The sequence below is a fragment of the Paralichthys olivaceus genome, chromosome 2, assembly GCF_024713975.1.
Source record: "Paralichthys olivaceus isolate ysfri-2021 chromosome 2, ASM2471397v2, whole genome shotgun sequence".
Taxonomy (NCBI): domain Eukaryota; kingdom Metazoa; phylum Chordata; class Actinopteri; order Pleuronectiformes; family Paralichthyidae; genus Paralichthys; species Paralichthys olivaceus.
In genome coordinates this window covers 1021186-1033790 of record NC_091094.1, presented here as the reverse complement: position 1 = coordinate 1033790, position 12605 = coordinate 1021186, and the positions used below count along the sequence as shown (strand labels likewise).

Below are 12605 nucleotides of genomic sequence, written 5' to 3'. Positions count from 1 at the left end.
CCCCAAAGAAAGTTCGCGACCAGTCCACCTTAGTCACCGCGAACATCAGGTGTTATACAGCCAGCTCTCTGGCGAGAACAATGTTGTCTTCGTTCGTCTATGTACATATTAATCATTTTATCAGATAACGTTAACGAAACAATCACAACGTAAAGCATAACGTGTGACATGTGATTTCATTAAATCAGAGTTCTGCTTTGCGAAACATGACGCAGAATTTAACGGAGGAACAGCACATTTTAGACAACATATGTCTTCAACTGTTTCTACTGTTGGAGGAAAATCTGTGAACATCTCTGCATCATTTAGCTGCAGGTGCAGAGGGAACACAGGTGATCACCAACACACCGGAGGAGACGCTTTTCAGGTGAAATCATTTGTCCTTTATTAGTTATTGCTTCTGACTGTGTCATCATTTTCTGTTGTATTTTAAATTTGGACAGAGCTTAGTTAGCTCAAGTAAACTAAGTTTGTTAGCCTGGCTGCACTCTGCAGAAAAACTGGTCCTCAGGTTGTGGCACAAATGAACGGCACAATGTGGTGTTGGTTCCTACTTTTTTCAGTCTTCGGTCTTTTTTGCTCTTCTCAGGCCAGAAATGTATGTCTGCAAACAGTGTGCTGGTCAGGAAATGTCCAACCAGAGGACCTGCAGGCTTTGGTTATGCTGATGTAACTGCAGTATATCACTGCTGGTCAGCTCATGAACACAGCACTGACACACACAATGTCACAACGTCCTGCACCATAAACACACAAATCTACAGTCTCCTCACCATAGATTTTCTGAATCCCCTGCAGGTCATCCAGAGGCAGCTTGAAGTTGTGCGTGTCCATGTACTGGTAGAATGGAGCCATGATGGCGCTGGGATCGTTGGAGTGCTCCAAACCCAACGCGTGACCCAACTCATGAACTGCCACCAGGAACAAATCATTACCTGAGAGAGAAGATCAGACCATTAGAACACGATGGTAAAAGAAAGGCTGAGAGGTGGAGGTGGAAGAATTAAGAGACAGAAAAACTTTCCACATCACTGTCAGAATTTAAAATCAGATAATCGGATAATTTCACAGTAGGAATCAAACGACTTTGTGCTGCTGATGCATTTCCCAACACAAAGCCTCTCAGTGTAAACACAAGGGAGACGACCAGAGAGCTGCAGTGTGTCTGTGATGGTGTTGACTCATCAGTGCTGGAACTTCAACAGAAGAAACTGAAGCGACTGGATCTGCCTGCGAAAGCAAAGCACGAGCCACTTCTTCAAATGACGCCGCTTGACGGGGATTATTTAAGAGTACGGACAAAACGCTGGTGCTGCATCCAGTAGAATTCAAAGGTTCCCACTCACATTTGTTTTAAATTCATAATCTGTAAATGTATAAATAATGTGCTGCTGCTGCATCAGGGGTTTAAAATAATCCTGTGAACAAGAAAACAGGCTGAATTTAGATCAATCTGACTTGGTTCTGCTCATCTGACTGAGTTTCACGTGCAAAGGAAGCTGCACAGATTTTGCAGTGTGTCAGCTGCTGATTGGCTCAACCAATTAGGTTGTGCGTTCGTGTGTTGTGGGAATGTGTGCTCTGTTTGAACCTGAATACAAATCCTAATTATCTTTCTTTTCTCAGGCTGGTTTGTTTGATGATTATCGCCTCAGTGGCCAGCAGCTGACTAATGTGTTGTGGGCGTTCCTGGACCTGCGCTGGGGGTGTCCAAAGCAAATTAATTAAATCTTTAATAAATGAGTTATACTTGAAGCAGCTAATATGTTCAATTTTAAGTTTTTATCCTCAAGGAAAAAGTATCTGTTCAGACACCGTTTAGGCACCGGAACATTTTAAAAGTATCGATTAAGCACCGGTATCTGAAAAAACCCAAACGGTGCCCAAGATGGTCGATACTAGCATGTCAGCCATCTTAATTCAAAGTCATTCATATGGATAAAAAGCAGGTTTTTGGTACCAGTATCCAAAAATGACTTGGATTTAATATTTACAGATTAAAATTCACTTTTCTACTTATACTCTGTACTTTGCTTTTTCTCTCTGATTAAATTGAATGCTGCAGCATTCTTCAACTACTTTAAATACTAATCCATTCAAATTTCAAAGCCTTCTGCTTGTTCAGGACATTTAAATTTACATTAAACTTTAAAAATGTTTTTATTCTTTTTGAAATATTCATCTTATTCTGCAATTTTAAAGTGAATAGGTAAAATGATCAACTCTTGAAAAAACCCTCAGCTCTTTGAAATGTGTCTTGTTTTTCATATCCACAGAAGCACAGTCACGTCTAGTCACAATAAAGATTTGCAGTCATTTTATTACATGTCATTACATTATATTACATGTCAGTAAAAATCTCCCCCTCCCCCAAAGGCTTCTTCAACTGTTGGTCCGATTCGACTTTTTTTCCCCCACTTCCATGGTTTGAGGCAATGTGTAAATTTCTTCCACCATTTTTTTATCTTCGTTATCTCTTGTTTTTCATGGTCTGGGACATTTGATTCATCATCTGAGACCTCTGGTTCATAATCTGAAACCTCTGGTTCATAATATAAGACCTCTGGTTCATAATCTGAAACCTCTGGTTCATAATATAAGACCTTTGGCTCATCATCATCTGAAAAATCAGATTCATCATCTGAGACCTCTGGTTGATAATCTGAGACCTCTGGTTCATCATCTGAAAAATCAGATTCATCATCTGAGACCTCTGGTTCATCAGCTGTGACCTCTGGTTCATCATCCGGAATATCTGATTCATCAGCTGTGACCTCTGGTTCATCATCCGAAACATCTGTGTCATCAGCTGTGACCTCTGGTTCATCACCTGCGACCTCAGATTCAAGGTCCCATGATATAGAGTCCTCATCCAATGAATCAATGCTCTCTGAGAATTGTAATTCATGGTCTTTGTCCTGTGAGATCTTCTGTTCCGACCCAGAGATCTTCAATTCCTCCTTGGAGATCTTCTGTTCATACTCCTTCATCTTGTCTTCATACTTCTGTTCATACTCCGAGATCTTTTGTGACATGTTTTCTTTGAATGCAATGTCTTCCTCCAAGACATTGCTAAAGGTCTGACACATATCATTAATCCCAATCAGATGTGCTGATGTTTGGGACTGCTGGGTGTTTCCCTTTTGAATGTTCACAATAACTCTCTCCATGATCTCTGCCTTGTCTTTTTCAGACAAATCTATGAGCTTCAAGTTCTTAATTCTGCAGATATTTATAAATTGCTTTATATTAGAAATCAAGTTCTGGTGCTCCATTTCCAAGACATTGACTTTATCCACAAAAGCTGCAGACCTGTTCCGCTCCATCTGAAGCTGCTCTTTGAGGTCATGGACTTGTTTGTTGATGACCTTTTCCTGGTCAGAGCAAACTGGTTGGCTCTCGACAGACGGAAAAGGAAAGAAGGCTGACTGCTTCAGCTGCTTGTTGCAATGCTGTAACTCTGTGGTCTTAGCACTGAGAGACAGAAGAGTTTGCTTCTGTACTTCAATAATGGAGTCTTTTTGAGATACCTGATCCTGTAAAAGCTCTACCTTCTTTCGAAGGAGTATTCCATCTGTGATGTCTTGAATAGAGGGCTGGCTGTGGGAACTGGTCATAAGCTCCTGAATTAAGGTTTTCAGGATCTCCTTCTCTACTTTTTCTGCTTTGTATCTTTGGTCCATGCAGCCAAGTGCCTCCTTAAGCTGCTTCATTTGAGCACAACAGGAACTCTCCCTCCTAATGGACCACACCTCATGTCTGCCCTGAGAATGTTGTTCATTTTGGAGCAGATGGTCCTGGGTGGTTCTTGGTATCATGTTCATTGTTAGCATCTTGCCTCAAAATACGAGCTCTTCGTCTTCTTCTTTCTTCAACGGTTGTCAACTGAGTAAAGTTCAGTACCACCACATCACTTATATATGATAAAATCGCTATGATCAAATAAGTGGAGAGAATTGTTGTAATGTTCAAAGGAGTGTTTGCTCCTTCAAAGGAGTAACAAAGGAGTGTTTACTTCTTTGAACATTGGCATCATTTCCTGTCCTTTGTATTTCAATAGCAAGAATTTGATTGTTTTTTTTGAAACAAATACATCACACAAAGGTCATTTATAAGAAACTATTATTTCTACTTTTTAAAATTATTAACAATTTCAGCATTTTGTTGAATAAACGTAGTCATTTAACAAGACATAGCTGCTGGTTAGTGACCCAGTGGAAGAAGAGGCAGATCGAGTGGATGGCAGTCATTCACCTTGACTTTGGTTCCAATTAACTGAACCGAAGTAGAACTTTTCCCAGTTAACAGTTTTTGAAACTTTTATTTTGGGATCCTCTGTGAGCCTGCCAGAGAGGTGACTTCATGCATAATCTGTAAATGTATAAATAATGTGCTGCTGCTGCATCAGGGGTTTAAAATAATCCTGTGAACAAGAAAACAGGCTGAATTTAGATCAATCTGACTTGGTTCTGCTCATCTGACTGAGTTTCACGTGCAAAGGAAGATGCACAGATTTTGCAGTGTGTCAGCTGCTGATTGGCTCAACCAATTAGGTTGTGCGTTCGTGTGTTGTGGGAATGTGTGCTCTGTTTGAACCTGAATACAAATCATAATTATCTTTCTTTTCTCAGGCTGGTTTGTTTGATGATTATCGCCTCAGTGGCCAGCAGCCGACTAATGTGTTGTGGGCGTTCCTGGACCTGCGCTGGGGGTGTCCAAAGCAAATTAATTAAATCTTTAAAAAATGAGTTATACTTGAAGCAGCTAACATGTTCAATTTTAAGTTTTTATCCTCAAGGAAAAAGTATCTGTTCAGACACCGTTTAGGCACCGGAACCATTTTAAAAGTATCGATTAAGCACCGGTATCTGAAAAAACCCAAACGGTGCCCAAGATGGTCGATACTAGCATGTCAGCCATCTTAATTCAAAGTCATTCATATGGATAAAAAGCAGGTTTTTGGTACCAGTATCCAAAAATGACTTGGATTTAATATTTGCAGATTAAAATTCACTTTTCTACTTATACTCTGTACTTTGCTTTTTCTCTCTGATTAAATTGAATGCTGCAGCATTCTTCAACTACTTTAAATACTAATCCATTCAAATTTCAAAGCCTTCTGCTTGTTCAGGACATTTAAGTTTACATTAAACTTTAAAAATGTTTTTATTCTTTTTGAAATATTCATCTTATTCTGCAATTTTAAAGTGAATAGGTAAAATGATCAACTCTTGAAAAAACCCTCAGCTCTTTGAAATGTGTCTTGTTTTTCATATCCACAGAAACACAGTCACGTCTAGTCACAATAAAGATTTGCAGTCATTTTATTACATGTCATTACATTATATTACATGTCAGTAAAAATCTCCCCCTCCCCCAAAGGCTTCTTCAACTGTTGGTCCGATTCGACTTTTTTTCCCCCACTTCCATGGTTTGAGGCAATGTGTAAATTTCTTCCACCATTTTTTTATCTTCGTTATCTCTTGTTTTTCATGGTCTGGGACATTTGATTCATCATCTGAGACCTCTGGTTCATAATCTGAAACTTCTGGTTCATAATATAAGACCTCTGGTTCATAATCTGAAACCTCTGGTTCATAATATAAGACCTCTGGCTCATCATCATCTGAAAAATCAGATTCATCATCTGAGACCTCTGGTTGATAATCTGAGACCTCTGGTTCATCATCTGAAAAATCAGATTCATCATCTGAGACCTCTGGTTCATCAGCTGTGACCTCTGGTTCATCATCCGGAATATCTGATTGATCAGCTGTGACCTCTGGTTCATCATCTGAAACATCTGTGTCATCAGCTGTGACCTCTGGTTCATCACCTGCGACCTCAGATTCAAGGTCCCATGATATAGAGTCCTCATCCAATGAATCGATGCTCTCTGAGAATTGTAATTCATGGTCTTTGTCCTGTGAGATCTTCTGTTCCGACCCAGATATCTTCAATTCCTCCTTGGAGATCTTCTGTTCATACTCCTTCATCTTGTCTTCATACTTCTGTTCATACTCCGAGATCTTTTGTGACATGTTTTCTTTGAATGCAATGTCTTCCTCCAAGACATTGCTAAAGGTCTGACACATATCATTAATCCCAATCAGATGTGCTGATGTTTGGGACTGCTGGGTGTTTCCCTTTTGAATGTTCACAATAACTCTCTCCATGATCTCTGCCTTGTCTTTTTCAGACAAATCTATGAGCTTCAAGTTCTTAATTCTGCAGATATTTATAAATTGCTTTATATTAGAAATCAAGTTCTGGTGCTCCATTTCCAAGACATTGATTTTATCCACAAAAGCTGCAGACCTGTTCCGCTCCATCTGAAGCTGCTCTTTGAGGTCATGGACTTGTTTGTTGATGACCTTTTCCTGGTCAGAGCAAACTGGTTGGCTCTCGACAGACGGAAAAGGAAAGAAGGCTGACTGCTTCAGCTGCTTGTTGCAATGCTGTAACTCTGTGGTCTTAGCACTGAGAGACAGAAGAGTTTGCTTCTGTACTTCAATAATGGAGTCTTTTTGAGATACCTGATCCTGTAAAAGCTCTACCTTCTTTCGAAGGAGTATTCCATCTGTGATGTCTTGAATAGAGGGCTGGCTGTGGGAACTGGTCATAAGCTCCTGAATTAAGGTTTTCAGGATCTCCTTCTCTACTTTTTCTGCTTTGTATCTTTGGTCCATGCAGCCAAGTGCCTCCTTAAGCTGCTTCATTTGAGCACAACAGGAACTCTCCCTCCTAATGGGCCACACCTCATGTCTGCCCTGAGAATGTTGTTCATTTTGGAGCAGATGGTCCTGGGTGGTTCTTGGTATCATGTTCATTGTTAGCATCTTGCCTCAAAATACGAGCTCTTCTTCTTCTTTCTTCAACGGTTGTCAACTGAGTAAAGTTCAGTACCACCACATCAGTTATATATGATAAAATCGCTATGATCAAATAAGTGGAGAGAATTGTTGTAATGTTCAAAGGAGTGTTTGCTCCTTCAAAGGAGTAACAAAGGAGTGTTTACTTCTTTGAACATTGGCATCATTTCCTGTCCTTTGTATTTCAATAGCAAGAATTTGATTGTTTTTTTTGAAACAAATACATCACACAAAGGTCATTTATAAGAAACTATTATTTCTACTTTTTAAAATTATTAACAATTTCAGCATTTTGTCGAATAAACGTAGTCATTTAACAAGACATAGCTGCTGGTTAGTGACCCAGTGGAAGAAGAGGCAGATCGAGTGGATGGCAGTTATTCACCTTGACTTTGGTTCCAATTAACTGAACCGAAGTAGAACTTTTCCCAGTTAACAGTTTTTGAAACTTTTATTTTGGGATCCTCTGTGAGCCTGCCAGAGAGGTGACATCATGCATAATCTGTAAATGTATAAATAATGTGCTGCTGCTGCATCAGGGGTTTAAAATAATCCTGTGAACAAGAAAACAGGCTGAATTTAGATCAATCTGACTTGGTTCTGCTCATCTGACTGAGTTTCACGTGCAAAGGAAGCTGCACAGATTTTGCAGTGTGTCAGCTGCTGATTGGCTCAACCAATTAGGTTGTGCGTTCGTGTGTTGTGGGAATGTGTGCTCTGTTTGAACCTGAATACAAATCATAATTATCTTTCTTTTCTCAGGCTGGTTTGTTTGATGATTATCGCCTCAGTGGCCAGCAGCCGACTAATGTGTTGTGGGCGTTCCTGGACCTGCGCTGGGGGTGTCCAAAGCAAATTAATTAAATCTTTAATAAATGAGTTATACTTGAAGCAGCTAACATGTTCAATTTTAAGTTTTTATCCTCAAGGAAAAAGTATCTGTTCAGACACCGTTTAGGCACCGGAACATTTTTAAAGTATCGATTAAGCACCGGTATCTGAAAAAACCCAAACGGTGCCCAAGATGGTCGATACTAGCATGTCAGCCATCTTAATTCAAAGTCATTCATATGGATAAAAAGCAGGTTTTTGGTACCAGTATCCAAAAATGACTTGGATTTAATATTTGCAGATTAAAATTCACTTTTCTACTTATACTCTGTACTTTGCTTTTTCTCTCTGATTAAATTGAATGCTGCAGCATTCTTCAACTACTTTAAATACTAATCCATTCAAATTTCAAAGCCTTCTGCTTGTTCAGGACATTTAAGTTTACATTAAACTTTAAAAATGTTTTTATTCTTTTTGAAATATTCATCTTATTCTGTAATTTTAAAGTGAATAGGTAAAATGATCAACTCTTGAAAAAACCCTCAGCTCTTTGAAATGTGTCTTGTTTTTCATATCCACAGAAACACAGTCACGTCTAGTCACAATAAAGATTTGCAGTCATTTTATTACATGTCATTACATTATATTACATGTCAGTAAAAATCTCCCCCTCCCCCAAAGGCTTCTTCAACTGTTGGTCCGATTCGACTTTTTTTCCCCCACTTCCATGGTTTGAGGCAATGTGTAAATTTCTTCCACCATTTTTTTATCTTCGTTATCTCTTGTTTTTCATGGTCTGGGACATTTGATTCATCATCTGAGACCTCTGGTTCATAATCTGAAACCTCTGGTTCATAATATAAGACCTCTGGTTCATAATCTGAAACCTCTGGTTCATAATATAAGACCTCTGGCTCATCATCATCTGAAAAATCAGATTCATCATCTGAGACCTCTGGTTGATAATCTGAGACCTCTGGTTCATCATCTGAAAAATCAGATTCATCATCTGAGACCTCTGGTTCATAAACTGTGACCTCTGGTTCATCATCCGGAATATCTGATTCATCAGCTGTGACCTCTGGTTCATCATCCGAAACATCTGTGTCATCAGCTGTGACCTCTGGTTCATCAGCTGTGACCTCTGGTTCATCATCCGGAATATCTGATTCATCAGCTGTGACCTCTGGTTCATCATCCGAAACATCTGTGTCATCAGCTGTGACCTCTGGTTCATCATCCGAAACATCTGTGTCATCAGCTGTGACCTCTGGTTCATCACCTGCGACCTCAGATTCAAGGTCCCATGATATAGAGTCCTCATCCAATGAATCAATGCTCTCTGAGAATTGTAATTCATGGTCTTTGTCCTGTGAGATCTTCTGTTCCGACCCAGATATCTTCAATTCCTCCTTGGAGATCTTCTGTTCATACTCCTTCATCTTGTCTTCATACTTCTGTTCATACTCCGAGATCTTTTGTGACATGTTTTCTTTGAATGCAATGTCTTCCTCCAAGACATTGCTAAAGGTCTGACACATATCATTAATCCCAATCAGATGTGCTGATGTTTGGGACTGCTGGGTGTTTCCCTTTTGAATGTTCACAATAACTCTCTCCATGATCTCTGCCTTGTCTTTTTCAGACAAATCTATGAGCTTCAAGTTCTTAATTCTGCAGATATTTATAAATTGCTTTATATTAGAAATCAAGTTCTGGTGCTCCATTTCCAAGACATTGATTTTATCCACAAAAGCTGCAGACCTGTTCCGCTCCATCTGAAGCTGCTCTTTGAGGTCATGGACTTGTTTGTTGATGACCTTTTCCTGGTCAGAGCAAACTGGTTGGCTCTCGACAGACGGAAAAGGAAAGAAGGCTGACTGCTTCAGCTGCTTGTTGCAATGCTGTAACTCTGTGGTCTTAGCACTGAGAGACAGAAGAGTTTGCTTCTGTACTTCAATAATGGAGTCTTTTTGAGATACCTGATCCTGTAAAAGCTCTACCTTCTTTCGAAGGAGTATTCCATCTGTGATGTCTTGAATGGAGGGCTGGCTGTGGGAACTGGTCATAAGCTCCTGAATTAAGGTTTTCAGGATCTCCTTCTCTACTTTTTCTGCTTTGTATCTTTGGTCCATGCAGCCAAGTGCCTCCTTAAGCTGCTTCATTTGAGCACAACAGGAACTCTCCCTCCTAATGGGCCACACCTCATGTCTGCCCTGAGAACGTTGTTCATTTTGGAGCAGATGGTCCTGGGTGGTTCTTTGTATCATGTTCATTGTTAGCATCTTGCCTCAAAATACGAGCTCTTCTTCTTCTTTCTTCAACGGTTGTCAACTGAGTAAAGTTCAGTACCACCACATCAGTTATATATGATAAAATCGCTATGATCAAATAAGTGGAGAGAATTGTTGTAATGTTCAAAGGAGTGTTTGCTCCTTCAAAGGAGTAACAAAGGAGTGTTTACTTCTTTGAACATTGGCATCATTTCCTGTCCTTTGTATTTCAATAGCAAGAATTTGATTGTTTTTTTAAACAAATACATCACACAAAGGTCATTTATAAGAAACTATTATTTCTACTTTTTAAAATTATTAACAATTTCAGCATTTTGTCGAATAAACGTAGTCATTTAACAAGACATAGCTGCTGGTTAGTGACCCAGTGGAAGAAGAGGCAGATCGAGTGGATGGCAGTCATTCACCTTGACTTTGGTTCCAATTAACTGAACCGAAGTAGAACTTTTCCCAGTTAACAGTTTTTGAAACTTTTATTTTGGGATCCTCTGTGAGCCTGCCAGAGAGGTGACATCATGCATAATCTGTAAATGTATAAATAATGTGCTGCTGCTGCATCAGGGGTTTAAAATAATCCTGTGAACAAGAAAACAGGCTGAATTTAGATCAATCTGACTTGGTTCTGCTCATCTGACTGAGTTTCACGTGCAAAGGAAGCTGCACAGATTTTGCAGTGTGTCAGCTGCTGATTGGCTCAACCAATTAGGTTGTGCGTTCGTGTGTTGTGGGAATGTGTGCTCTGTTTGAACCTGAATACAAATCATAATTATCTTTCTTTTCTCAGGCTGGTTTGTTTGATGATTATCGCCTCAGTGGCCAGCAGCCGACTAATGTGTTGTGGGCGTTCCTGGACCTGCGCTGGGGGTGTCCAAAGCAAATTAATTAAATCTTTAAAAAATGAGTTATACTTGAAGCAGCTAACATGTTCAATTTTAAGTTTTTATCCTCAAGGAAAAAGTATCTGTTCAGACACCGTTTAGGCACCGGAACATTTTAAAAGTATCGATTAAGCACCGGTATCTGAAAAAACCCAAACGGTGCCCAAGATGGTCGATACTAGCATGTCAGCCATCTTAATTCAAAGTCATTCATATGGATAAAAAGCAGGTTTTTGGTACCAGTATCCAAAAATGACTTGGATTTAGTATTTGCAGATTAAAATTCACTTTTCTACTTATACTCTGTACTTTGCTTTTTCTCTCTGATTAAATTGAATGCTGCAGCATTCTTCAACTACTTTAAATACTAATCCATTCAAATTTCAAAGCCTTCTGCTTGTTCAGGACATTTAAGTTTACATTAAACTTTAAAAATGTTTTTATTCTTTTTGAAATATTCATCTTATTCTGTCATTTTAAAGTGAATAGGTAAAATGATCAACTCTTGAAAAAACCCTCAGCTCTTTGAAATGTGTCTTGTTTTTCGTACTTTGGTCTAAAAACTTAATTGAAGCTTTTAACGCATCCCAAAACTTTCAGCTTTTACTTTCATGTCTTTGTATTTTTTGATATCTTGTACAGTTTTTGAATAATGACTTTTGTTTTACGCTTTTTGGATTTCTTAATGTGTGTCTAAGTGTGACTGAGCAGTCCCAGTCGATCCCATCTGTCTCATTTCTATTTAAGTTTCAAAGTAAAAGAAACCTTGCACTGAAACAAAGCACTTGTTTGTCTGACTTTTTGAAACAAGTGGCAAACGTTGCTATAAAGGAATGTACCTTATCGACAACAACACTCAGGTATAGATCAAATGAATATGTTTTTTAATGATTGAAAAAATATAGAATTGTTTGTAGTAGCACACAGAGAAAATCCACAGAAGCACAGTCACGTCTAGCCACAATAAAGATTTGCAGTCATTATATTACATGACCTTATATTACACTATATTTCATTTAGCTGACACTTTAATCCAAAGCGATTTACAATAAGTGCATCACCCATGAGAGAACAAATCCAGAACAACAAGAATCATGTAAGAACAGGGGCGGTGAAGGTGGCTTCTTGACTTGGCTGCAGATGCCTGAAGATGTTCATCTCTCCCCCCTAAAGGCTACTTTCGTCTGTTGGTGCAACTCTATTTCTTTTCCTCCACTTCCATGGTTTGAGGCAACGTGTACATTTCTTCCACCATTTTTTGATCATCAACATCTCTGATTCATCATCATCTGACACCTCTGATTCATCAACATCTGAAACCTCTGGTTCTTCATCTGAGACCTCTGGTTCATCATCATCTGAAACCTCTGGTTCTTCATCTGAGACCTTTGGTTCTTCATCTGAGACCTCTGAATTCTCTGAATTATCATCATCTGAAACCTCTGGTTCTTCATCTGAGACCTTTGGTTCTTCATCTGAGACCTCTGAATTCTCTGAATTATCATCATCTGAAACCTCTGGTTCTTCATCTGAGACCTTTGGTTCTTCATCTGAGACCTCTGAATTCTCTGAATTATCATCATCTAAAACCTCTGGTTCTTCATCTGAGACCTTTGGTTCTTCATCTGAGACCTCTGAATTCTCTGAATTATCAACATCTAAAACCTCTGGTTCTTCATCTGAGACCTTTGGTTCTTCATCTGAGACCTCTGAATTCTCTGAATTATCAA

General features: G+C 39.1%; 1 protein-coding gene across 2 annotated transcripts in view; it reads right to left on the bottom strand.

The window, feature by feature from the left end:
- mmp24 (matrix metallopeptidase 24) overlaps positions 1-12605 on the bottom strand; it is a 44802-nt gene that overhangs the window by 15938 nt on the left and 16259 nt on the right. For both annotated transcript variants that reach the window (XM_069515349.1, XM_069515351.1), the window contains exon 6: positions 774-935. In XM_069515349.1, coding sequence (XP_069371450.1) covers positions 774-935 — 162 coding nt within the window. The remainder of the gene's footprint in view (positions 1-773; positions 936-12605) is intronic.